At 46.6% G+C, this 27,341-nt stretch overlaps 2 protein-coding genes across 2 annotated transcripts; one reads left to right on the forward strand and one right to left on the reverse strand.

The window, feature by feature from the left end:
• Positions 1-5,525: 5,525 nt before the first annotated feature.
• On the reverse strand, positions 5,526-12,702 carry Cfap97d1 (CFAP97 domain containing 1). Its single transcript, XM_051178502.1, has 7 exons — positions 12,583-12,702; positions 10,438-10,627; positions 9,633-9,703; positions 9,270-9,388; positions 6,940-7,063; positions 6,421-6,477; positions 5,526-5,673 (listed from the first exon to the last, which is right to left on the reverse strand). Exons 2-6 carry the CDS (start codon positions 10,559-10,561, stop codon positions 6,421-6,423), a joined length of 495 nt encoding a protein of 164 aa, XP_051034459.1. The 5' UTR covers positions 10,562-10,627; positions 12,583-12,702; the 3' UTR covers positions 5,526-5,673.
• Positions 10,681-27,082, forward strand: Dusp3 (dual specificity phosphatase 3). Its single transcript, XM_051178491.1, has 4 exons — positions 10,681-10,821; positions 12,622-12,761; positions 15,476-15,702; positions 23,743-27,082. Exons 1-4 carry the CDS (start codon positions 10,762-10,764, stop codon positions 23,946-23,948), a joined length of 633 nt encoding a protein of 210 aa, XP_051034448.1. The 5' UTR covers positions 10,681-10,761; the 3' UTR covers positions 23,949-27,082.
• Positions 27,083-27,341: the final 259 nt, after the last annotated feature.

Consider the following 27,341-nt stretch of genomic DNA (forward strand, 5'->3'; position numbering starts at 1 on the left):
CTTGTTTGGTGTTGGATTTTTTGTGTCCTTTTGCACTGTGCCTCTTCACGAGTTGAGTTGAAAGGGGCAGTTCACAGAGAAACATGCCGTTCATTAAAGTCTCACAGGCAAGTTGGCCTTGATTCTTTGTACCAAAGCTATGTAGCCACCGTCGTTTGGGGGTGGTGGTGGTGAATTTATATAGTGATTTACAGTGACATTTCAGCTTTATGACACTTCAGTGGTCTGTCTTTGTTGGAAATTGTTTTCCCCAAGGGGACCTTCTGCGCAAATGAAGATCTGTCTTGCATCACTGAAATATTACTTTTTAATTTTTTTTTTTTTTTTTTTTTTTTTGGTCGTGCTTGCCTGGTGGTAGAGAAATGGGTTCCCTGCCTTTTTATGTAGTGCACTTACATGTTTTTCCTGCAAGACAGAGGCACACTGAACAGTTCACATGGCTCACTAGACTATTCTACAATGAAGCAGTGCCCTCAGGGACTCTTGAGGAATGTCAGGCTGCCTGCCCCCTTTATGGATACTCCCATGCTCCCGAGAGTGAGTCCTTGCTGTGTTTGATTTGTCCTATAATATCAGCTGTCCGTCATGCCTCGGTACTAGGCTGTCTCTATTTTCTGATTGGGGCTCCTGTTGTGCTAGATTGTGGGGAATCAGATGACTCCCATCTGTCAAAGCTGTGTCTAAGCCACAATAAATCAGTTCCTGTCAAAAGTGTATAGACTCAAAGTGTGGGTCTGTCGTGTTGTTTCTAAGCAGCAGTCCTTTCTCAAGGGACTGTGACAAGTCATAGCTGTTGGGACAATTTTACCCCTGAAGAGCCACCAGTCCCATGTCAGCTACAAGGCTGAGGCACCTTGTGCCTTCTCTTTGTAAATACAGCAACGTTACCAGTCCATTTTACAAGTGAGGAAGAAATGGGACTTAGAAACTTTAAGTCATGTGTCTAAGTTTATACAGGGGAGGGGGGGGAATCATAAAAAAAAGAACAAAAAACAGCACAGGGCTGAGGAGATGTGTCCCATATGTAACAGTGCTTACCATGCAAACCTAAGGACTTGAGTTCTAATCCCCAGAAGCCACAGAAAAGCCCCATTTGTAGTGTGTATTTATAACCACAGTACTTCAGTCAGGAGATGGGAAGTAGAAACAGAAGACCCTCTGGAAACTTTTCAACTGGCCAGTCTGCACTTACACACCTGTGTACACACACACACACACACACACACAGTGCACTTACACACATACCAGCACATGCATAATGGTACAACTATATATATATTTGAGCATCAATATTCCTTACACAACATAGGATCCTTAATCACTATTCTATACTGCCTCATAGCTGAAATAGTGTGCAGTATGCTTACAACTTCTAGGACTAAAAGGATGCAATTTATATATGTGCAAGAAACCATTTGTTTTCCATCTACAAAATGCCATCTAACTTTTTTTGCACAAGAACTCTTGCAACTCTGTGTTACTACCAGGTAACCCATCAATCTCATTTCTAGGACTTTCCAGAAAAAGGGTGGGTCCTTCTTATTAGATTTTTAGCCAGCACTTAACAGTTTCACAGAATTCCAGGGGGTTGGGGGAGGCGGCTGCCTCATGAAGTGGGGAGGACTGGGATCTTGAGTCCACTCCCAGGCAGATGATACTTTAGGAAGAGCTAATGAGCTCTTACATCTCCACCATCTTACATCTGCAGCATGGTAGAGACCTTACCTGGTTACAGGAAGTCCGATGTGGGTGATTTGCCCTCCCGTGTTGGGCACCAGGAGACTTTTTAGAAAATGTATGCCATACTAAGATTCATTTTCTGCTTACTCCATAATTTTTAGCCAATTCTCGGATGAGGTGGTAGTAAACTCAGTGTGGATTATGAGGTAAGGTATGAAAATGGGCAAGTTATGTTCTCAGCTGTTTGTCTGCTGTGAGATCCATGGGAGTAGAGAGGATAGGGCTCTGGGCACAGGTGTTGTCTGGAAGGCGTTGTTTTTGCTGTTTATACAAAGCAGAGAATGTTATTACAAAAAGTAAATGTACCAGTTTGCAAATATGTATTGGTGGAGTGTATATAAATGCCAATCCAAGTCCAATCCAACCCACAGTATGTATATTCTGAATCCCCAGCAAAAAGGTTGGCAAAACTTTCTCACCCCTGGCTTGTATACTGATTCAGTGCTACGCCTCTCAAGAAACACCATTTTATTCCTTGGGCCTTTAAACTCAGTTAAGTCTTTGGCCTATGTCTATAACCAAAGAGAATGTGAGCTCTAGAGGACTTTTCAAGGTCAAGAATGTTTATTGGATCCTATATGTGTTGCCACTGCCCATCCTGCCTCAATGGCAGACATCATTCATCGATTACAGAACTCATCTGCTTTTGGCTCTTTCAACATAGTTTTTAGTATCAGTGCATGCTGTCGTTGATCCAGTGATGAGTAGTCATCCCTGACTCTCAGCCCATTCCTTGCAAAAGAGAGATTTGAGGTTATAAGCCCCTGTCAATCACAGCTCAGATGTGGTTAGCCTCAGACAATAGTGCTTTTGCTATTGTATGTATATCCCCAGTGCTTTACAGCATGTGGACAGTTAAACTGCGCACATACTTACCTAGAGCCATACCTGCCATCTGTGCCACCAGTCACAGGATCAGGCACCCAAGGCAGCAGTGAGAGGATATTCTGTTTCCTTTGTGGTGTGTGTATGTGTGTGCACACGTGTGTGCATGCATGCGTGCATGTGTGTGTGTGCGTGTGTGTGTGTGTGTGTGTGTTTGGCCTTCATATGTCTGTGTACCATGTGGGTGCTGGGAATTGGCTCTAGGTCTCTGGAAGAGCAGCCAATGCTCTTGACTACTGAGTCATCTCTCCATGTTTGGTGGATTAATCCATTCCTTCCTCCATTTCTCTGTCCTTTGAATATATTCTCCAACCATCGCTTCCTTTAGAGTTAGGCCAGTGGTTTCAGAACAAGGTGGTAAAGAATCATTTTCATTTTTTCTTCCTCCTCTAAATACAGTTAAAGACCTCCCATAAAGGGAGTCTGAGTACTGTAAAAGTTGCCTAGGAAGAGACTTGGGGGCTCTTGGTGGTTAAACAAGGAAAGACACTCAATTTGCAGTTATGCCAACAGTGACATCAATAATTAGTTCCCCTGAAATGACAGAAAAAAATAGAAAATCTGAGTGAGAGCATAGACCCCAAAGAAATCCTAGTGAAAGTCACCGAGGGACGTGAGTTGACTCAGTGGGTAAAGGCACTTGCTTTCAGGGCCCAGCAGTGCCTCTCAGTTCCATCCTTGGAACCCAGGTTAGGAGAGAAGCTGACTCCAAAATCACATCCTCTTGTAGTGGCATCTAGCCTTGCCAGTATGAGCTTTCACTTGTGTTTTTGATATTAGCCATTCGGACATGTCTAAGAATCTCAAAGTCATTTTGACTGTATTTCCCTGATGACTAAGGATGTTGACCATTTCTTTAAGTGTTTCTCAGCCATTTGAGATTCCTCTGTTAATTCTCTATTTAGAACCATACCTGTAGCCTCGCCCAAAGGGGTGTGGCCACTAACACAAATACACTGGCAAGGCTAGATGCCACTAAATCCTCTGACCTCTACACTTATAACATGGTACGTGTCCCCCAAATTGTACACAGACACATGGACAAATGCACACACACACAACTTTTTTTTATGTTATGGAAGCAATACATACAAATTAAAACTTAAAAATTTGTATTAACTTAAAAGTATGATATAATATTAGAGCCCTAGCAGGAGTTGACAACCGTCAAGACAGTAATATTCAGAGAAATGGTGGCTGAACCAACCTCACCCCACCCCAATCTGGATGGAGAAAGCCAGCCTACAGTTCAAGAAGTAGATCAAATCAAATGTCAAGTATGAGTTAGAAACCCTTACACAGCCTATTTAATCTCCTAGAAACTGAAGTTTAAGGGGGAAGAATACCAACCTTAAAAACAGCGAAAAATAGCCAGGCAGGAAAGGAATTCAAGTTCTATTTTTGCATTGGGAAGAAGTGGCAAACACGTCACAATCACAAAGAACTATTAATGTTGAAGCCTGTGTTCCGTGAGACTATCTTAGGAATGAGGGGGATCGACAGTGTTCTCAGAGGAGGGAAACAAAACTGTGGAGACCTGCCCTGAAGGCAGCTCTAAACAAAGGAATGAACCAAAGAAGGGGAGGGAACTTCCAGAAGAGACGAGTCAGCAACACAGAAGGAACTAGAACAGGCTAACACCTTTTAAGCTTCCTTGCCTGAACCGGCTGGACAAACCAAGGTAACCACCATCTTATATGGTGCTTGGTATTTGTGCAGGAACCACTTTTGTATTTAAAAAGGAGGGAGGAGGGCCTGAGAAGACAGCTCAGTGGCTAATACACTTGCCATGCAAATTTGAAGACCTGAGAGCCCAAACCCCCATAGCCCCAAAAAAATGTTGGCATGGTAGAGTTGTGTCTGTAATTCCAGCCCACTGGTAGGCAGAGACAAGAGAATTCCCAGATGCTTAAGAATAGGTTAGTCTGGGGCACACAACAGCTAACAACAAAGATACCCTGTCTCAAACAAGGTAGGAAGAGAGGTCTGACACCCAGGTGGTCCTCTGTCCTCAACACACATCATTTAAGATAAGAAGAGGGACCAAGAGTGGTGGCACACAGCTTTAATTTAACCCAGGACTTTGGGAGACATTGGCAGATGGGTCTCTGTGAGTTTGAGGCCAGCCTGGTCTACAAAGGGAGTTCCAGGACAGCCAGGGCTCTGTAGAGAGACCCTGCCTCAAAATATACGCATATATAAATAAATATGAATAAATTAAGAAAGAGAGTAGAGAGAAAAGTACTAAAAGACATTGGCAGAACATGGGTTTTTAAACAGTAGTGGTTATGACAATGTCAGATAAAGCAGACCAGAGAAAGACAATTACTAAGGGCAAATGGGAAGATTATAAGATAAATCAACATACCAAGAAGACACCTTAAAGAGGATGCACCCACGGGGAGAGCGTCAAAGTCTATGACAATGAAGCCAAAGGACAGAACGAGGAGACAGGCAGTGAAGTGTGCTTGCTGTGCCAGGCGGCGGCGGCACGAGCCTTTAATCCCAGCACTGGGGAGGTGAAGGCAAGAGGGTCACCAATGTAACATTATCCTTGGCCAGTTAGCAAGTTCAAGGCCATCCATAAATACATAGTAGGACCCGAGGATACGAGTCAGTAAAGTGATTACAACACAAGCTGGGGACCCAAGTTTGGATCTTCAGCACCCAGGAAAAAGCCAGGTGTGGGGGTGGCTCAGAGACAGGCAGATCCCTGGAGCCCGGTGGCCGGCTCTCCTAGCTCAGTCAGGGAGCTCCAGGTTCAGTGAGACATTCGCTCTCAAAAGCAAGTGGTCTAAGAAGATACTGTCCGAATGGGTCTCCACATGCCAGATGGACACACACACACACACACACACACACACACACACACACAGAATACAAATAAAAGGCTCATCACGTCCTTCCATTTGCCTGCCCTGTTTTGTGTGCCAAGCTTTATTGTAACACCCTAAGATGGGCCCTGCGGTCACTCCAGAGTATCTTGAGATTATAAGCAGCCAGGAAACCGTGGATCTTCTGTGTTTTCCATGGTGAGTAACCTTGTGTCTAGAGGAAGGGAGGGGTGAGGGGAGGAGGGGTGAAGGGAGGAGGAGGAGGAGGGAGGAGATCAACAGTAGCACTGCTCTTTGAAGAGCATGAGTATCCACTTCTCCCTTCCTTGAAGGCACAGAACCACGTTACTAATCACATCTAAAGTGCTCAGATGACCATGCATTTTACTAGTCATGGACCTTAGACCTAGCTTTCAAGCCTAGGTTTGTGTATGTATGTATGTATGTATGTATGTATATGTATATGTATGTGTATGTGTATGTGTATGTGTATGTGTATGTGTATGTGTATGTATATGTATATGTATATGTATGTATATGTATATGTATGTATATGTATATGTATATATATTTAAATTTAAAACATTAAAAAGTTGTTATCATGGGGGTGGGGCTCATGTGCCACGGCACAGATGTAGGTCAGACAGGGCATCTGTGGAGTGGGTTGTCTCCTGTCACCCTTGCCGGGGGCTCTGGAGTTCAAACTCAGGCCACTAGGCTCACATCTTTACCCGTGGAACCATGTCACCCTCCCCTGGCTCAGACCACTCCCCCTTAGATTTCCACAAAGCCTCACAGCTGGTGAGAAAAACCACCATTTTCAGGAAAGTCAAAGAGCTCTGTGCTCCCTGAATGGATCTTCCTCTCCTCCCCTGAGCTGAGCCCTCACTGGCCATTCGTGGAGCTGTTGGGGCTTTGGTGGTATCCATGGTAGCAATGTGCTATTGTAAAAATGACATACCTATTCCTCTTGGGAGAGAAGATATCTTGTTGTGTTTCTGATATAGCGCCTTGAATTCTTGAAGGAAAAAGAAAATCAGAAAGGCTTGTCAATGTGGGCATGCAGGTATGGGAGTTGAAATTCTAAATCCTAAGGATGGCTTAGGAAAGGTAGGGAGAGGCAGCCTTTAAAACTCTGCTCATGGCTCCCCTGAGCTTTGCTGCCTTGCTTGGTTGTTGAGGCAAGGTCTCAATACTAAGTAGTCTTGGCAGTCCTCAAATGAGTCATCTTCCTGCCCCAGCCTCTGGACCAATTCTCCCTATTTCACCTTTGAAGAACCATTTCTAAATGGGGCCGATCAGCCACATACAGGCTCACATTGACCTCCCCCATATTTATGCATTCAGCCTTTCTTGTGCATTTGGAGCAGGGGCTGCTTGCTATTTTCTGAAACTGACTCGGTAGCTCAGGGATGAGCCTCTATGCTGAGCATAGACTAACTTCAGGGACACCCGGAACTATGACAGAGTGAAAACATGCCTGCCAGTCCACCTCCGATGCCCTGCGGTCATAGTGGGGTTTGCGGTCCCCCAACCTCCTTAGAATGCCCTGGTTTTCCATGGTGATTCTTACTAGGTCTCGGTTCCTTGCTTCTCTGTTTAAGCTGAAAAACACAAAACCAGGGTGGGTGAAGAAGAAACCTTTCTCCTCGATGGGATGAAAGAAGAGAGGAAAGCCTACACGAAGCATTTGCAGGTTTCCATCAGTAGTCCTTAGCCCCATTGCCGGCTGGAGGTCTAATTTGTTGATACTGGGTAGAGCTTGGTCTCGGTGTGGAGCTAGATTACACTCTTGACTCTAAATGACTCCATGTTGCCTGGGCCTTGCCCTGAGACTTCATTAGCAGCTCTTGACACTATTTTGAGGATAGATAATGAGGCTGCACCTCATCTTCGACCAGCACTATCTGTCCAGTGCCATCCACACATCACAGACTGCTAATCTACTTATTCTGGAGAAGAGAGGGTTCTATCCTATACATTTATAGAGGTTAATTGGAATTGTGGGAGTGTATGGGTATGTTAAAACCTCAAGAACCAGACTGAGGAAAGGATGTAACTCTCTCACCTGGACCCCACAAAGAAGTTGACAACTTCTTGTTTTAGATGCTGATGGTCCCAGTTACCTGTCATCTGACCAGATATGTGGGCCAAGGGACAAGCTGAGAAGCCCTGACCATTCCAGGGGCATCAGGACAGCTCAATTGCCTCTGTTGACACTTGAGTTATATCAGTTTTTTCCTGTTCACCTATCTGGACCTGAAATCCACCTGTCCACCTGTTTGTTCAACTAGAGCAGGTCTGACCTTTTTGCCTCAGATGCTGGACTCAACTGTGCAGTTCAACCTGACCCTGCTACCTGACTCTTCCTCCAAACCCCAGCAGACTCTCCATCTGGGTCATCGCATCAAGACAGACGAGATAATCTTGTCAATTTCCCAGCTTTGTCCTCTCAGGCCTCTGAAATGCCTGAATGGCTTTCTTTAAGTTTTGGTCATCATTCAGTAACCCTCATATACACACATAAAGAGACATTTACTGTATGGGCATGTAATGCACAACCTAAGCGTTAACATAGTAAATAAGATAGGAATAAAAACCCCTGTTTATCTCAGCCAGGGTGATTCAAAAACAAAGTGGCAGCATTTGGCAAACTGCTCCCAACAATAGCTCAGAGCTTGTGAATTTATTGTTTGATAAATCCAGATGTGTGGAAAGTCACAAATGTGTTCGTCTATGTTCCTGACAAAACACTCATGACCTCAGCATGTTGTTAACATTTCCCAAGGATTATAATGTGAAACCAGGATTGGAAACTTGGTCTATGTAAGCGTGGAAGGATCCTTGTGGATAAGGCATGCATGTCTGGAGTCAAGTTTTGGTGCAGTTTCCCGACCCTTGGCTTTCAATTCTGTTTGAGATCTCCTGGTAGATACAGGGTCTCTCCCTTCCTCCCTTCTTCCTCTGTACATACTTTCTGCCATTCCCTAGTGTACACTCTCCTAGCCCTTACCACACTGCTTTAGCATTTTTTTTCTTCAAATGTTATATCTTAGATTACAAGTGTTTGGGGTTGGGAAATAATGTTCCTCATTCTATCTCTCTATTGCTGGAGGCACCTAGCATATAGTACTTATCTAGCTTGTAGTACTTAAGTCAAGGTTTTTTGTGGAACTGATTGTTGGAGTGTCATAGCATAGTCTTGGGTTATGATGCTGAATTTGAATGTTTGTGGATTCCCCCTCTCCCCCGCCAAATACATATGCCTGACCACTAACTCTCAAAGTGATATATTAAGAGGTGAGGTTTTGGGGATGGGATTAGCACCCTCATAAAAGAAGTTGGGGGAGAGAATTTCCGCCCTTTCTGCCGTGAGGCTCCAGTGCAAAGATAGCCGTCTCTGAAGAAAGCAAGCAGGCCCTGCACCAAGGCCAACCCAGAATCCACTTGTGCCTCCTTCTATCTCTGGATTCCCCAGCCTCCAGAACAAAGGAAGAAACTGTTGCTCACTGCTTTGTACCTGAACCTCCACTACACATGGGCATTCTGCAAGGATACACAAGTGTGTGCTTGGGATAACCTCTGAAGAGAGCTAGGGGAACTCTAATAACAGCAGAGGTGGGATTTAACCCCGGTGAAGGTTCCTGTGTGTGTGAAGCTGTCAATCTTGGTAGCGTGGTTTCTTGTTTCTCTAGATAATAACAACCTATGAAGTGATCCCTTCTCACTTAAACCCAAAGGGAAGGCTGAGTTTCCTGAGAATGAAATGCAGAGAGAGAGAGAGAGAGAGAGAGAGAGAGAGAGCACTACCTTCTCGAAAGATACTCATTCCAGCAGTCCACCTTGGCAGGGCCTCGATGGGCGTTGGCGATTTTCTGACATAGTTGTTTATTTTCATATTCGATTTTGTTGATTCTCTTCTGTTCGCCCTGGGAAGAAATCCCACCGTGGTGACATCACCACTGTGCTGCCTCCACAAAGTGGCTTGCATCACCTTCCTCAGGGGCTTTGGGGAAAAGGGGCACAATGAGAGCCCTAGTCCGGGCAGAGCTTAGGGAACCTGGGGTATCAGGTGAGCAGTGTTAATGAATCCTTGGTTTTATGGGTATTTAGACGGCTCTGGAGAATTGAGCCTCTTTAGAACAAAGACTTTAAAAACTTCAGTAAAAGTACCTGGAGTTTGCTCAGTTTTAAAATGTGATGTGTGTGCGCCATTGGAGGTTTGGTGTCCACAGTAGGCTTCACTGGGAGACAAAGAACATCGTTATATCACAGGATCCTAACAGCTTTGGAAAACCACCAGGCCACCAGGCCCCAACCACTGAACATTCCACCTTTGAATTCTAACAGAGATCTGGTCTAGCAACTTCAATTAGGTGTAATTTTCCCATCTGACATTTATGGAAAATTTGAACTGAGACAACTGAGTAGTGAGGGCCAGAAATTCCATAGAGATGGGTAGGGAAGCAGTTCGGTCAATAAAGTGCCAGTCACTCAGCCCACCAGAGACTCTGGGTTTGATCCCCACCCCCTCCACTGCCTAACAAAGTGGTGACATGCAGGCCTGTAATACCAGCATTCCAGAGGAAGAAGCAGGGCCACCAGGACTTCAAGCTCGTCCTTGACTTTCAGCCAGGTCCTGCCCCACCTGGCTACGTGAGCCCATCTCAAAATTCATTTCCTTTCAGTCTAATGAAATGACATTTTTTCTATCCCTTCCCAGCAGTGCTAGATAGTCTTTTGGGCACTGCGCTCATGCTATCTGACTTTGGCTCTACGGAGTTTAAAAATGGATCCTTTCTAGCACACAGATGCTTGGGTAGAAGATAAACTGCATCACTGATCATAATGTCCTCTTGGCCAAACTCAGGAAGTTTGGTCATATTACCCCAAAGCTGGGACTAGTGTAGTCTCCTGTTACTGCCTTTTTGGTGGATCCTTTTAGAACTTCAAGAGGCAATGCCCACTGCCCACATACCGATTTGTACTCTATTCTTGTGCAGTATGTAGTGGCCAAAGTCCAGTTTCTTCCTGAAGGTTGTGCTTTGTCTATGGTTAGAGACGATAACAGGGTAGGCCAGGTAATCCAGGGAATTGTTCATCTTCTCCTCCTAGTCTCACTTCAGAAATAAGATGACTGGACTCTGCTGTGAGGCACTTAGTTGTCCCTATGACAGAGTGTCATAGTTACCTGGTTATGACATCAGGGACAAGTCTCAGTGGAGGAATAGGAGAAGAGCATGTCTAGCTGTCTCTGGGCACCTAAATTTTTTTAAATTTTAAGTTGAGAGAAAATTTCTATATGTTGATGGGGTGTGGAATAATCCGGTACTTATATGCCCCGTGTTATGATTGGATCAGGGTAAGTAGCGCCTCTCTCTCCTTTCAAGCATTTACAGTTCTGTGCTGGACGTTTGGGTTTGTGCTAAGTCTTTGAAGCTCCCCACCTGCCTGGAAAGTTGATGTTGCAAGGCTGGAGGGGAAAGGAAATGTATGGTGTGGATGTCCCTGGCTAGCATAGGCAGGCACCCAGGGAGGGAGGAATTCCAGCCCTCATTATTGCCCTTTGCACTATAAGCTTTCCTAGGGATGTAACCGTGGGTGGTGAAGGCAGGAGGATCAAGTTCAAAGTTATCCTTGGTTATATAGAAAATTAAAAGCCAGCCTGGGCTACATGAGACCCTGTCTCAAAACCCTGTATGGAAAACAAAACCAACCAAAAAAACCAAAACACACACACACACACACCAGAAAACAAACCTTAGTAAATTGGAAAAGTTGGACTCTGGATGTGAATTTCTGGATTCCAGACACTGTCTGGATTTACCGCTTTGGAGTTAGGGACTGCCATTTTCCATGGCAGCGCTGAAGAGAAGCTTTGATTAAAGTAAGCTACCCAGCCCTTTGCTGTCAGTGGAAACTCAGGAGAGGATCAGCTACTGACACCATGTGGTTCATAGTGGTGTGGCAGCTGCTTCAGGAAGATCTGTAAAGGAGGGCACGGAGGATAATGTACCCCCGAATCTCCCCAGAGCGCACTAGCCCAGGGCTCAGACCCCGTGAGTGCTCGAAATATTCAGTGATAAGTGCTTCTGGTACCGCTATGCCTGTTTATTCAGTGCCGGGAACTGAACCAGAGCTTTGTGCATGCTAGGTACCTACTCAGCCCCTTGAATGTTTCTGGAATCTTTCCAGCAATCCTTAGAAGTTAGGTATTGCATATTCTGTACTGCAATGCTCGGGGTTTTAGAATATTTTAACATTTATAATGCGATATTTAGGTAATATCTAAACTTGAAATTCATTAACGCTTCACATATAGTTTTATCCTGAATATGATTTTCTACAGTAATTTTTAGTGCACCTGTGTTTTGGCTGTCATCCGTCACATGTCAGGTGTGAGAATTTTCCACTTGCATTATGTTTACACTCTAAAGCTGTAGATTTGTAAACACTTCGGATCTCTAAAATTATGGCTGCTCATGCTATTATTGTGACGCCGTAACCCCCTTCTCCCTTTTATTCGCCAGCAAACAGGCTAAGATTAAGTAATCCCCCAGGGTCAGCGGCCAAACTTGGCGACCTGAAGCCCTATCTTTAAAAACTCAATGCTGATTCATAACGAACATTGAAAGAAGTATCTTTGCGTAGGGCTGGCTTCTTAAACCCTGTGACCTTGGGTAAAAGAGCCATCTCCTGGGGTGGGGAATTTGTTCAGCAGGTGTTGGGAAGATGTGCTCTGGCATGTGTCTGCTTGCGGTGAGAGAATGGATGCCAAGGCTGCTGGTTTGCAGCCAGAAGGGGGTTCACAGCAAATGCCAAGGGTCTCTGTTATCCTGAAAGAGCTACAGCAGGTGTAGCCCCAGGCGTCGGGTTCTAAAGGAAGTGCCCGAGCTCGCTTGCCTCAGCCAGGGTGAGAGAGAGAGGACCCGCGACACGGGAGTGACAACATCTCGGTCAGGAACGCGCCCCAGGGTCCTGCGGCACGTGGGCCGGTCGCGCGTGTCCTCTGTGCTGCGCAGCGCAGCGCAATAGCGCTCGGCAGCCGCAGCTTCTCGCACCCGGCGGGCCCGCCTCCGGGGCGGGACGGGGCGGTTTTGTTGGGCAGCCCCACCCCACTGACCCGGCTTCTCCCCTGGCTCACTCCTGCCCCGGCGTGCAGGGCCCCGCCGCCGCCATGTCTGGCTCGTTCGAGCTCTCGGTGCAAGATCTCAACGACCTGCTCTCAGACGGCAGCGGCTGCTACAGCCTCCCGAGCCAGCCCTGCAACGAGGTCATCCCGAGGGTCTACGTGGGCAACGCGTGAGTCTCTGGGAGGGCCAACTCCGTAGCCGCTCCCCGGGCGCCCCGCCCACTCGGGGGCTGGAGTGGGGTTCAAGGGCGTGGATGGGGGCGGGGGGAACCTGGGTGCGGTGGACGACCTGGGAGCAAGAGCTGGGGGGGCTGGGGGCCGGGCTGGAGTCGACACCCACTCCCTGCGCGTGAAGCCGAGGGGCTGGACCCTGCATGTCCTGAGACCCGAAGCTGCCCAGCCTTGCTCCCCGGCCACCACCCGCTCTGGCTTTCCCTTAGGCGGGGTCGAGGCTACCACGTTCTCTTAACAGGTGGCAGGGCTGTCTCTTGGCCGTGCGTCATGTGACAGCTGCCTAGTTCTGCAGTGAGGTCACCGTGGAACGTCTGCCTACGTTGCCATGGCAACGGAATGACGTTACAATCCGGGTGTGGAGCTTTTCCTGTCCGTGTCAGGAAATCCAAATACCCTAAAATACCCTAAAAGAGGAAGTTGCTGAGCCTATTCTTCAGATAGGATTTGACTTGGATGGGATAGATAAAAATGTTAAACTCCATGGAAGACCTGAGTCATCTGAAAAGTCCTCCAAATCGCACCATCAGGAAATGTGTATATTATTGATCTCTTATTTGTCCTCCTAAAAACAAAGTTTTTTTTTTTTTTTAGTTATACTATTACTAAGAATTTCTCAGCAGTAGGAGAGAATTAGTGTTAACATTGACAGAAAGGCTGACGTGGTCCACGTTGGGAGAATGCCCACGGTGTATTTTCATGAGTGTGAAAACCCGTTTATGAAATTCCTAAGCTCTGTGGGTCAAGTTCAAGGACTGCATTTCAAAACTGATAACCAAGCTTCCCTCTCATTTTCACACAATAGGAAGTGGTGGCCTGGGCTGGTTGAGGGGTTGTGAGGACTTCTCATTGTTTTACCTGTGTGTTTCTTGTCCTGAACCTAGGACCTGCTGCTTAACCTACAGTGGATCCAGAGAGGGTCCACATGGAAGGTCCCAGACACCTGGGGGCAGGTTGTATGCATTGCCTCACTCATGTCCATATGGAGCACCTATGTGTAACACACTACGCGGTGTTCATTCACTCACAATGGTGGTCATGGTGATGATAATGGTGTACTTCTTGACTGTTGGATTCCCATTAGGAAAAGGAGATACATAGGCACTCTATTCTGTATTTCAAAAGTCAGCACTGCTGTGCCGTTTTGCTCAGTATCTTGAATGGGTCAATCTTGATGCTCAGTCATTGCAAAGTTTTAGGGAACCCCTACCTCTCCTCCCTACCCCAACCACCCAAGTTGCCAGGAGCCTGCTTCCTGGGGGATAGCTGTCTGTGGCAGCTTCTTTAGGCTGGAGGTAGCCATAGTGACAGGTATGATGGCTGCCATGAAAAACACATTCTTTGCCCTCTATGCAAATCTGACCTTGATATGGATGGTGCCCAGCTGGGAGGACCAGCTGCTTACCTACTGCTGCGAATTGGGCTTCCTCACCCACTAGGAGCTCCTGGACAAAAGGGCTTCAGCCACATTCTCTCAGGGTGGTGAGGGAGTCTGTGTAAGCTGCATTTCCCATCTTTGGACTTTATAGGTGGTGTGGGTGTGAGGCGCAGAGGGAGGTAGGAGGCAGAGCAAGGCTGAATGTCTGGAGAACGTGTGCCTCCCAGCTCTGACTCAGCAGCCCACGTGAGCACATGTGCCTGTCCTGTCCTGCAGTTTCTGCTCTGTTCGCTGGGGACAATTCTGTCCTCTCCTTTCAGCTGCTGTAACAGGCAGATAGGACTATGCAGGAGACACTGATTTGTGAAGTTACAAACTCCTGTTTAAATTGGGACCTTGTGAGAGGAAGTGAAAGACCTCTTTCAGCATTCAGTCAAGATACCTTTAACTCCCATCGTTTTTTGGGGAGTTGGGGGGGGCTACTTGCTCTTAAGTACTAAGGCATTCCAGAGAGCTCCAGAAATGTCCCTAAGTATGGCAGGATTGATCCTTCAGGGAACCTGACATGTGACAGTTTCATTCTTCACCCATTCACCATGTGTCAGGCACTGTAGCAGGTACCAAGGGGACAGGAACTCAGACTGAAGTTCTGAACAGATGCCATGGGATATAAACACCACAGAGTCAAGTTCTGTCAACAGAACATCCCCCTTAACACCAAAGACTACCCCTAACTTGGCACTTTTATCCCCATTTAACAGAAAGGAAATCTGAGACACAGAAAGGCTAAATGGCTTGCTTAAGGTTGCCTGGCCCGTAAATGGCAGGGCTGGGTTCAGATCTAGGCGCTCTGACTCCAGGGTCTATATTTCTTTTGTTTTGTTGTTCGAATCTGGGTCTTACTGTCATGATACTTATCCCGTGGCCTCCTGGGTGCTAGAATTACAGCTGTGTGCTACCGTGCCTGACTCTATAGCTTGGCTATACCATCACCACAGTATAGGAACTGTGATGCACACACAGTAGTAGAAGGAGCTGGGGAAATCCCACAGAGGGCTCTGCAAGAGAGGTGATGCCTCCTTCCACGGAGGCAGCAGAGTGATCAGTGTGGGCATAGATAGAACCACAAATCTATTTGGGGAAGCTGCTGGTAACTGGATATGGCTGGGGTGAGGGGAGAGGTCATGAGATGAGGCAGGAGGAGCCACAGGGGACAGTGGGCACAGTCCCCTTGCTTTGTCTCATTTTCCTCACCCAAGGCTGCCTCCCATCCAGGTCTGTGGCTCAGGACATCTCCAAGCTGCAAAAATTAGGCATCACCCACGTCCTGAATGCCGCTGAGGGCAGGTCCTTCATGCATGTCAATACCAATGCCAACTTTTACAAGGATTCCGGCATCATCTACTTGGGCATCAAGGCCAATGATACGCAGGAGTTCAACCTCAGCGCCTACTTTGAAAGGGCAGCAGACTTCATTGACCAAGCCTTGGCTTACAACAACGGTAAGGGACTTACAGCCAGGGCTCATAGGAGGTGGCTTTGACTTGGGCTAGCCTAGAAAGCAGATCTCTACAGGTCTTCCTTTGGACATTCTGTCGCTTCCTGTCCCCGTGGTGATGACTGAGCACTTTGACTCTGTCTGTCCGGCAGCTCAAGTGGCCTGGCTACACAAGCAGCTCAACTTTCCCACAGTGGCAGCACCAGGGGCCTTGTCTTTAGTTTGACTTGGGCAGAGGGTGGTCCCCAACCACCTACCCCTCGGCCCCAACTCAAACACCTGTGATAATGACAAAGGTTTACTAATGTCCAGGGTGCGAAGCCCTGAGGTGAAGGGACACTGGTTGATCCAGCGGTGCAGCGGATCTTGTCACCACAGTTTATATTAGTTACATTTACATGAGCGTGACCAGGGTAAGTGAGAGAAAGAGGACAGGCTTCTACACTGCCAGGGGGGTTTGGTCTGTGGGGAGCCATTTCCTGTGTGCACAGACAAAATGTCAGGACAGTGGAAGTGGGGAAGTGACTGTGTGTCCTTCCTCTGGGACCTGCTTCCCCCAAAGAGGCCCCACCTGAGAACGTTCCCATAAACATTCCAAATTAGCGCCACCAGCTGTGGGTTTATGGGGGCCATTACATAGAGTTTATGTATTCCATAGACAAAGGATGTAATATTCCAGACGTGCACGCTGCAGCAATTAGGCATCAGTGCCTCTTTTCTTTTCACTTAGTGTGCCCATTTGTGTGTGTGTGTGTGTGTGTGCATGTATGTGTGTGCATGTGCGTGTGTGCGCACAAGTGCTTGGACATGTTTATGTCTGTGTGTGTGTGCACACATGCATGTGTATGTGCTTGTACATGTCTGCATCTGTATACATGTGCATGTGTGTGGGTGCATGCTTGTGTATGCGTGTGTGCACATGTGCGAGTGCTTGTACGTGTGTATGTCCTTGTGTGTATGCACGTGCACATGTTTACATGTGGAAGCCAGAGGTGGTACTGAATGAACATGGTCTTCAATCGGTCTCCACCTTAGAGACAAGGTGTCTCCCTGATCCTGGAACTCATTGGCTTATCTAGGCTGCTGACCAGTGAGCTCCAGGGACCACTTTTCTTTACCTCCCTAGGCCTGGGAGGTGCATGCTGCTGTGTCTGCCTTTTATGTGGGTGCTAGGAATCTGAACTTAGGTGCTTGCTTCTGTTTGAACAGCATGAAGACTATGCCATGTCCCTAGCCTGTTTCTTTCCTTCTGAGTATTAAGTGAACCATTCCCCAGAATTCCCCTAGTAGCCATGACCAGCTGAGGGTCTGCAGCCTGGAGTCTTCCTGCCACTTAGTCCCTGCAGTTGCAGACAAAGTGGAGCTGAAGGAGGACTGCCTAGTGGTTAGACACAACATTGGAAGGTAAGTCCTAGAAGGCGACAGGGCAGAGGTCAGCAGGGCAGACTGGCTTTCCGGGCTCTTCCCGTCACATCTCCTCCCCTCTGTAGGGAAGAGGTGACCTCATTTGTGTTACATAGAGGCTTCCTGGCCCAGCAGCTTCCCTGCCCAAGTGATTCTAAAGACAGCTTCCTACCCCCTGGATGCTCACTCAGCACATATTCCGGGCTGGCAGAAGTCCTGTTGTCTAGGAAAACTTCAGACTTTAAGGGCAGGGCCGTAATGGTCCTTCATGGCCCCTGTCACAGCAACCCCAGCCCCTTCCCTCCAGGTGCCCTACACTTCTCAGTCTGGATAGATGGAGTGGCAACAGGGGTTCTGGAGTGTTCTGCCTTTATTTCCTCTTTCTAGACGTCAGGGAATGTGCCCTGGCTTGTTTTGACGTCTTGCTTTGATATGGGTAGACTGAATCTTTGACCTGGAATGTTTTTTGCCTGTTTCTCCTCATCCCCTGGCAAACTCTACCTCATACCTAACCATTAGATGTAGTGTCCTCTTTTTTATGAAGTCTGCCCCCAGACTGGTTCACGAGGACCAGTGGTGTCCCTGGTCTTGATCCAGCAATTGATATAGCAATAGGTATGTTCTACAGTGGGTTCACTGTAGGTAATTTCCGAACAAGCAGAATATATCCCAGGACTTTGGTGCCTTGTTAATGGATACTTGTACTACCAAATGGATACTGGGCTCCAACCACTTGCAGGAACAGGAATCTGTTGCTAAGAAACCCAGAAGTTGGAAGCTGGGGAGGTATTTCAGCAGGTAAAGCACAATTGGTGCCCAACCATGAAGACCCGAGTTTGGATTTCCAGAACACACATAAAGTCTGGGTGAGTGTAGTTATCTGTTTGTAATCCTAGCACCCAGGAGGCAGGTACAGGGGATCCTAAGAGCAAGCTGGTTAGCCAGACTAGCAAAACACCAAGATCTGGGTTCTGAGCGAGGTCCTGCCTCAGTATATAAAAGAGAGAATAAATAATTGAAGAAGACATCAGATGTCAACCTTGAGCCTTCACTTGCACACACATATATGTGCATTTAGACACATATATGGACTCACACATATGTGAACAGGCATACACACTCAGGCATATCACACACATAATTTGAGAGAGAGAGAGAGAGAGAGGAGGAGAGAGAGGAGAGAGGAGAGAGAGAGAGAGAGAGAGAGAGGAGAGTGCACACTAGAGCTCACAGGAAAGCACAAAGAAGCCCACACATGCACATGCATGCACAGGGACACAGGCACATATATGCCAGGGAGTGGGGAAGGAGCCTGGGTTTGTGTAGGAGAAGGAGGAATCACCTGTTTCTGAGGGGGTCTAAAGAGGCTGTGAGAAGGAGGTACTGTGTGTGCTGGGCCTGGAGCATGGTAGACTCTGTACCCTGGAGATAACTGAGAATGCTCTCAGTAGGGTGTGGGTGGTGGCTGCCCTGCAAAGGGTTACTGTCGGACCAGGACAAGCCACATTGAGGACTTTAGGTAATAACCAGAGAGAGAGAGAGAGAGAGAGAGAGAGAGAGAGAGAGAGAGAGAGAGAGAGAGAGAGAGAGAGAGAGAGAGAGTGTCAGGAAAGTGGGGGGACTCCCATCTCCTGATGCAGGAGGATCTAGGGAAATAGAGGAGCATTTGGGGGTAGGGTGATGGGTGCAGAGGAGATGCTGTTAGTTCTGGGGCCCTGGTTTCCTTCCAAATGATGCTGGTGAAGTTCTGTAGGTGGTGGCTATTCACTCGCCCAGCAACAGAGGATACCCGGGGATGCTGCAAATGGTAGAGCATCCAAATCCAGCGCCACACCCTTGCTTTGGAAGAATGAACCCCCTTCAGAAGGAGAGTGGGTCTGTATGTGGCCAGGTGCTTGGGGCCCCTGGGGGACACCCAGTACGGGTGATGTTTATTGAGCGCTCTTGTGTGCCAGGCACTAGCCTGGGGCTTTGTCTCTGTCTCTGCTTTGTTTTGCTTTTGAGACAAAGTCTTGCTATGTGTCCTGACGATCTTGGAGCTCACTCCCAGCCAGGGGTAGGGTGTCAAGAGGCCTCGTAAGGCGCACTTCAGAGACTAGATCCCACCCTGCATAGGGTGACAAGTCAGAGGGGTGCTCCCAGAAGATTTTCTAGCTTCCAGATGGAGTATGGATTGGCAGTGAGTGGTGAGGGTAGAGGGTGAGCTCCGTTTGTGGGAGAGGAGGCTGGGGAGGCGCAAGTGAGAGATGGCAAACACGTGAGTCAAGTACTGTGTGGTGAGCAGGTGGCTGAGGAGAGGCTGGATTTCTGCTCTTCCTGGGGGTGGTGCTCCCTGCAATGGGATGCAACTTTCCTGACGATGACCTTTGGCCCCTCCGTTCCTGTCTCCCTCCCTTGCCCCCCATCATTGCTCTCCCTGCCCTGCGGAATTCTGAGTTTACATTTCACTAGAGATGAAGGAATGAAGAGACAGAGACAGAAGACAGGAATGTGGCAATGGGAGCGGCTTATAGTCTGCAGGAAGTAGGCAGGAAAGGATGTGTGCTGTGGGCTGCGGGCAAGGTGGGATACAGAGACAGGGAGAGGAGGGGCCGGTGGAGTGAGGACAATTTGGGGGAGTCACAAGAGGACATTTGTGTGTATTGTGCTGTTTGTATTTGTATTGGAAGTCCATCCTTTTTTTTTTAACATTTGTGTATGTGTGTGTGTGTGTGTGTGTGTGTGTGTGTGTGTGTGTGCATGTGCGCGCGCCTATATGTGTTATCTGCACAGGTGTGTAGGAGCTCTCAGAGGCCAGAAGAGGGCATCTGATCCCTTGGAACTGGAGTTATGGAGGGTTGTGAGCTGGCTGACAGGTTTGCTGGAAACCAAACCCAGGACTTCCCTAAGCGCAGGAAGTGCTGTCAACTGCTGAGCTCTGAAATCCATTCTTTTAAAATGTGCTTTTCAGGGATATAATTGGCATTCAGGGAAGTGTATTATGTATTTAATGTGACAGTCATTAAAATTTTGATGCAAGCAAAGCCATAAAGCTGTCACTATAACCAAGATGGTAGATATGTCCATTACCTCCACATTTTTCATGTCCCTGTGTAACATCTCCTATCCCTTCCACATTCCATTCTTAAGCACCCCTTGGTCTGCTTTCTGTTACCAGAGACCAGGGTACATTTCACAGACTTTTATGTCAACAGAATTACACAGCATGCACTCTTTTTTGGTCTGGTTTCTTTCACTATGAATATTTGAGTTTCATCCATGCTATTATATACACCTATAGTACATTATTATTATTATTATTATTATTATTATTATTATTATTATTGGTTTTTCAAGACAGGGTTTCTCTCTGTAGCTTTGTAGACCAGGCTGGCCTCAAACTCACAGAGATCCACCTGCCTCTGTCTCCCAAGTACTGGGATTAAAGGTATGAGCTACCAATGCCCAAAATATATTACATTTTTAAAAGATCTCTATAAACACAATACCTAAACAAGAGGAGAAATATAAATAACAAAACTGACCTATACTTGTATCAATAAATCAAAATCCATTCCAATACAAAGTATTCATTTTTTCTTTTCATTTTTTAAGATTTACTTATTATGTATAGTGTTCTGCCTATATGTATGCCTACAGGCCAGAAGAGGGCACCCCATCTCATGGATGGTTGTGATCCATTATGTGGTTGCTGGGAATTGAACTCAGGACCTCTGGAAGAGCAGCCAGTGCTCTTAACCACTGAGCTACCTCTCCAGCCTCACAAAATATTCATTTCTATCTCATATCCCCCACATTTTTTAAAGAAACAAATTGCCTATAATCATTAACCATTTATAACAAACCCTGTATAAATGAAAACAAACATTTATAAACAATATTTGGGATTTTGGGTGTCATTCTCTCCAAACTACTTCCTGCTGTTCAGGGGTGCTGAAATACCATGGTGATCCTTAGAAAACACAGAAACCTGGCCAAATCCTGTCTGTCATAGTCTGCAAGGCTACATTCTCTCAGCTGTTTTGGATGCTGGGTCATCTGGGCTATTGCTTCATGGGGTCTTACTTAGTCAAATCATATTAATCTGGAAGGAATCCACAGCTTTTCACTTTCTGTGGAAACAAAAAAAGAAACTCTTTTCCCAAGTAACCTGTCCTTACACTTAAATGTAGAAGTCAAAGCATTTTCAAAATATATAGGTTGAGTAAGTGCAGCAGCATTTATAATCAAATATCTTTTAGAAGTTGTTGCTCCTTCCTCTCCAATCAAAAAATTCAAAGATAGCACAATAACATACAGTAGCCAGACTCTCTGTGTATTTTCCATTTTAATGTGGCTTACTTTATTACTCTATTTCTTTTTTCTTTTCTGAGACAGCGTTTCTCTAAATTTTGCCTGTCCTGGAATTCACTCTGTACACCAGGCTGGCCTTGAAATCACAGAGATTTGCTTGCCTCAGCAAATCCTACAGGCGTATACTACCACAAACAGCTACTCTATTCCTTTTTAAATCACTTATCTTTTTTTCTTTTCTCTTCTAAGCCTTATATTTTTAAACACACTGTAGATCCTTTAGAGGTTTTTATTTTTCTCTCTGAATATGTCTTTACTGTATGTCTCTATCTTTTTCTGGCCATGAGTCTTACTCGGCTAAACACCATGGCAAAAGAGCCATGCGGTGGTTTTGCTGCTTATATGAGTCAGGAAGCCTCCATTAAAGTAGCCACAAGCATCTGCTTGCCTCTGGCAAATGGAGCTCACCTGAGGTTTGTTTTTAAAATCCCTTTTTAAATTTTTGTCAGGTTCTGTGTGGAAGTTTATGAAAACCACGTTGCTGGCACCATTTTGTTGCGGCTAGTTCTGTCCCACCAGCCTGGTCCCACAACTGCTTCAGCCCCAAATGAACACTCAGAGACTTGTATTGAGTATAATACTATTGGCCAATGACTAGGGCTTATTACTGGCTAGCTCTGTCTTAATTACTAATCCACTTCCATTAATCTAAGTATTTCCATGTGGTCTTACCTTACTTACAGGAGAAAGGTCCAGGGACCTGTTACTCCTCCGACATCCTACATGGCCACTGACTTCTGCCTACACTTCCCAGAATCCTCATCTCGTAGACCCACCTATCTTGCTGCCCTGTTGGCCACAGTGTTTTATTCATCAACCAATAAGATAAACATATTTACAAAATGATATCTCCCATCAGCAATGAGCTGCCCAGTGTGGGTGTTGGGAACCAAACTTGGATCTAAAACAAGTGTTACATTGTATGGATACACATAGCATATTTTGTTTATCTTATTGTGTACATTGTTTTGTTCTAAAACAGAGTAATATTCTATAGCTAGAGCTGGCCACTTGCTATCCTCCTGCCTTAGCCTCCTGAGTGCTAGGATTACAGTCATGTGGTACCATACCTGGTTTCATGTTTTGCTCTTGACTGAAGGATAAAATTCATTTAGAGAAGTTTGATATCACATAGTATGCAGTTCAGCAAACGACAGACAACCATATACCAACCCCCAGATCAAGAACCAAAACACAACCAGCACCACAGAAATCCCGCTCCATGCTTCCTGCCATCTCTCACCCATACTGCCAGGTTACCACCGCTCAGGCTTCTAAGAGTATGCTTTAGTTGGACCTCTTATATCTGTGCTTCATGCATGTTCTTTCTGGTAAGTTGCATGCTACTCCATTTTTTAAACATTTATTTAGTGAGTGCATATGCATGCATGAGTTAGGGGTGGACATCAGAGTACAACATGCAAGGGCCACTTTTTCCCAGTCACATCAGTCCCAGGGGTTTGAACTCAGGTCCTCAGGCTTAGCAACACATGCCTTTACCTAATGAACCATCTCCTGTTCTTCTCTTTGAGACAGGGTCTCATTCTGCAGCCTAAACTGGCTTTGAACTTCCAGTGACTCCTGCCTCAGCCTCTTAGAGTACTGGAATTACAGATGTGTACCACCACTTCTGACTAGATCATTAATTCTTTATTATTTATTTATCACACACACACACACACACACACAGGAGGGGGTAAAGGGATGACTGTACTGGGCATGTGTGTAGAAGTCAGAGAACAACTTCTAGAAAGTTCTCTCTATCATGTAGATTCCAGGGTTTGAACTCAAGTCATTAACTTTGCATTGAGCCCCTCCACCCACTGAGTCTTCTTACTGGCCTTACCTAGATCATTAATTTTTTTTAAAGACTCATATTATTTATCCACTCTGCTGTTGGGAACTTCCACTTGGGGGCCACTATGAATAGTGCTTCTAAGACACAGAAGACATAAGAATACCCAGGTCCCTGTCTTTCAGTGAAGGTGTATGGGTTGGAGTGGCACAGCTGGGTAGTAGGGGGCACAGGTGTGCAGCTTGAGTAGATGGTGCCAGTTTTCCATGGTGGGGGCCTCTTCACGCCCTGCTTCCCTAGTGATGGAGAAGAGTACCAGCTGCTTCACATCTGTCTCTGACCAACTTTTGGTCTTTCATTCTTAATATTTTGGCCATTCATGGTGAGACAGCGGCATGGCGATGCACTGTCTCTACTTGCTGTATGGAAGAATTTAAGTATTACGGTGAGTTTGGGCTTCCCCAGTTACCACATCTCCCCTGTTTCTTGCAGGCCGGGTGCTTGTCCATTGCCGTGAGGGGTACAGCCGCTCCCCAACACTAGTCATTGCCTACCTCATGATGCGGCAGAAGATGGACGTCAAATCTGCTTTGAGCATTGTGAGGCAGAATCGTGAGATCGGCCCCAATGACGGTTTCCTGGCCCAACTCTGCCAGCTCAATGACACACTAGCCAAGGAGGGCAAGGTGAAACTCTGAGGTGCCCACAGCCTCTCCTGCAGAGGTCTGACTGGGAGGCCCCGGCTGCCACGCTTAGGAAACACAGTGTACCCTGCTCCCAGTGTCACAAGGCACTAGCCCATATGTCTGTCCCATTGTGGCCCCGGGCCGCTCCACCCTTAGGGAGCATTTGAAGAAGCTTGCTGAGGAGGCCTTTCTTGCTCCTTGGCGATCCTTTCCTGCAGTTTATGTCCTTTCCCTGAGGTGGGGGCTCAGGGAGGAAGCCTGTGGCATAGATACATCTCAGTGACCCAGGGCAGGAGGCCTGTGAGGGTTCAAGGGCCTGAGCCACTCACGGGCTCTCCTGGTGAACCCCTCCCCACCTGGGTTCCCCTGAGTGGCCTAACACAGTGACCCTGCTACAGGATTTATGCACATGCAGGCTCTGCTTTCCTCACGTCTGTCACTGGTCCTCACAGCCCACCACACCCTCTTAGGCAGAGGTGTGACAAGAGTTCTGAAGCAGCGTAGAGATGGGTTATTTGTGGCTGGAGTTCCCCAAAGAGGCTGCATCCCCAGTATTTCCTTAGAATCAAAGATACTATGCAGGGGCCCTTGGGTTAGCACATCAGTTTTTCCTTTAGGGCTCTCCTGATTCTTTGGAATGTTTAAAGTGCGCCTCTTTGGGGATCTTACGTTATCTGCTGCTCCGGTGCCTTCCCTGTGGATGGCTCTACTCCTTTGCTTGTTAGAAGAGCAATGCCTTGGGCAGGGTTTTACTTCTATTTTTTAAGAGTACAGGGTGTTGAGGTCCAGCCTATTAAAGCAACAACAACAACAACCAAAAAAAAAAAAAAAAAAAAAAAAAAAAAACCCAACCCACCATTCGGAGAATTGCAAGGGTTTTATCCTGAATTATAGTGTGGGTGAGCCCAAGCCATCATACTAACTGCTTGTCATCCTGGTTGCTATTCTAAGAATAGGAGGAGGAAGTTGGCCAATTACAGATCATGTTGGTGGGTGTGTGCATGGGTGTGAAGGGGGAAGGGGGCTGTCCCCTCGGGGACAGAAGGGAAATGAAGGGTCCCTGTGTTCACCCTGCCCATTTATGGGTGGTTCTGATGGTTCTGTGGTGTCTGTGCAGGAGCCCTGCAGTGACTCGCTGGGCAGAAATGAGACTTGATGTATTATCCCAATAGACCTCTCCTTTATTGGAGAGAGAGAAAACAAAGAAATAACCTTTTAAAGGACTTTCTAAGGATGGCTTGGAAATGTGCTGGACCTCATGTGTGTACATATCTGCCAGAGATTGAACACAATCTTCTTGGGACTTTATGTTCTTGTATCCAGGGTCATACAGAGCAGAGTGGTGGCACTTAGCCAGCACCCCAGTACCTAGCACATGGGCATCTCATAAAACCCTGTTTTTATGAGAACTGGAGCTGTTTGAGTACCCCGTGTGTATAACGTGTTGTCATGGGGCACCCGGATCCCAGCAGCCTGCATGCCATAGGATATCTTGCCAGAGTTTGCAAAGAAATCTTACTTGGAGAGAAAGAAATATCAGGGACTTTTGTTGAATGTTTCAAGTTCAGCTTTCAGTGGAGAACTCAGCAGTATGGACAGTGAGGAGTGTGCCTTTTCCAGAGCTGCTGAGCCTGGGGAAGCAGGTGCATCTCAGGGCCTCACTCCCGGGGTAAAAGCAGGGGCAGAGCTGTGCAGCCTGGATTTTCACTGTCTCCTATCCTGTGTGATCACAGCAGCCCTAGACACATGGGACCATTCATCTTCTTTTTCCAGAATGAAACGGCCATAGCCAAACTGTGTACCTCACTCCATAATTTTCAAGTGGCTTTCTTGATTCTTCTGATTTTCATTTCATAATAACCCCGTAAAGTTGACAGAACTTACCTGTGTGTTGTTATGAGAGAAAAGCAAAATAAATAAATAAAAGTTAAATTAAATTAAAAAAAACCATCTGGGGTAGCAGGGCCTGGTAGCACGTGTCTACAGTCCCAGTTCATGGAAGTCAGAGGCAGGAGGATCACTGCAAGTTCAAGTCCAGTGTGGTCTCAATGTTGAGACTCCAGGCTACAATAGCAAGATCCTGTTTTTAAAAACCAAAAAATTCAGAATAATTAAGGGTCACCCAGGTCTCTAGGGATAAGTGGAAGTAGTTTCAGGACTGCTGCTTAGGAAAACTGGGCTGCCCTTGCCTTTGTCGCCTCTGAGACAAGCTCCCAGTGATGTTCAAGTGCTCTGCACGCCTTTGAGCCATCCCCAGAGAAAGAAGTAGAAGATCGGCCCCTAATCAGTTAGGTGACACATGGTGACATGTGACAATGAACTCTGCTCTTGGAAGAGGCTGCGCTCCCCTTCTCCTGCCTTATCTGGATGCTGACCCCACAGGACAGCCAGTCACTTCCTTTGACTCATAAAAATAAATCCAGGTTGAAATTAAAATGTAAAATGGTTTCCTTCTGAACCTTCAGTAGGCTGACTGCCTTTCCAGAGGCAGGCTGTTTCCCCCGCCGTTCTATTATCTCGAGAACATAGGCCAACACCAGAGGAGGGAATTCTTTTGAGCCACACTAAGACTCTTTCGGGCTCCAACACAGAAGGTTAAGAATCCCCCCAGTTGGCCCTTAGCACACCCCTGGGAAATGGGCATGAGTAATACTGTTGTGACCAGCAGGTGGCACTGCAGCCTTTCCAGCCACAAGTTCACATAAAGATGCTTGTAGTATTAAGATGCTCAGTGTTTTAATCAAAATAAGCACCGATCTTAAACAGGAGGATAAGATCTTTCCTCATGGAACATTTTCTTTTTCATTAAAGTGGCATCAGACTGTCCTTCCAGATCGTGATTCTAATCTGATCTTAGAGGGAGTCTCAGGGTACAGAGAAGATTGGTGAATGTTTAGCTTATGTTGCTCTTAACCTTCTCCAACTGTTCGGGTAACTTGTAAGGAGTGATTTGATGGACAGAAAATGTTCAGGGGAACGGGAATGGTGGGATAAAACAGAATTGTCACCTGCGAAGCACAGGCAAGGACCTGAGTTCTATTCCTGCCATTGAGAGTGGGGGAGGAAAATTTAATCTCTATTGTATCACCAGTGTTAACACACTATAAAACTGTAACCAAAATAAATGTCTTATCTTAACAAGGAAAGCTGTTTTGTGTGTCTCTTCTTGTAGGTTTGTGTTTTTTATGTTTGATTTTTCTAACTTCTGTGGTGGTGCTGTTGTTTCTGAGGTAGGATCTCACGTAGCCCAGCCTGGTCCCAAAGTCCAGCTAAGGCTGGTCTTGAACTCCTGATTCTCTGACTTCTGCCTTCAAGTGCTAGGATTAAAGGCACATGCCACCATACTGGTACAGACTTTTTCTAACATCTAAGAATAATCCTCTGGGGTCTTGGAGAGTTGGCTTC

The sequence above is a fragment of the Phodopus roborovskii genome, unplaced genomic scaffold, assembly GCF_943737965.1.
Source record: "Phodopus roborovskii unplaced genomic scaffold, PHOROB, whole genome shotgun sequence".
NCBI classification, from domain to species: Eukaryota; Metazoa; Chordata; class Mammalia; order Rodentia; family Cricetidae; genus Phodopus; species Phodopus roborovskii.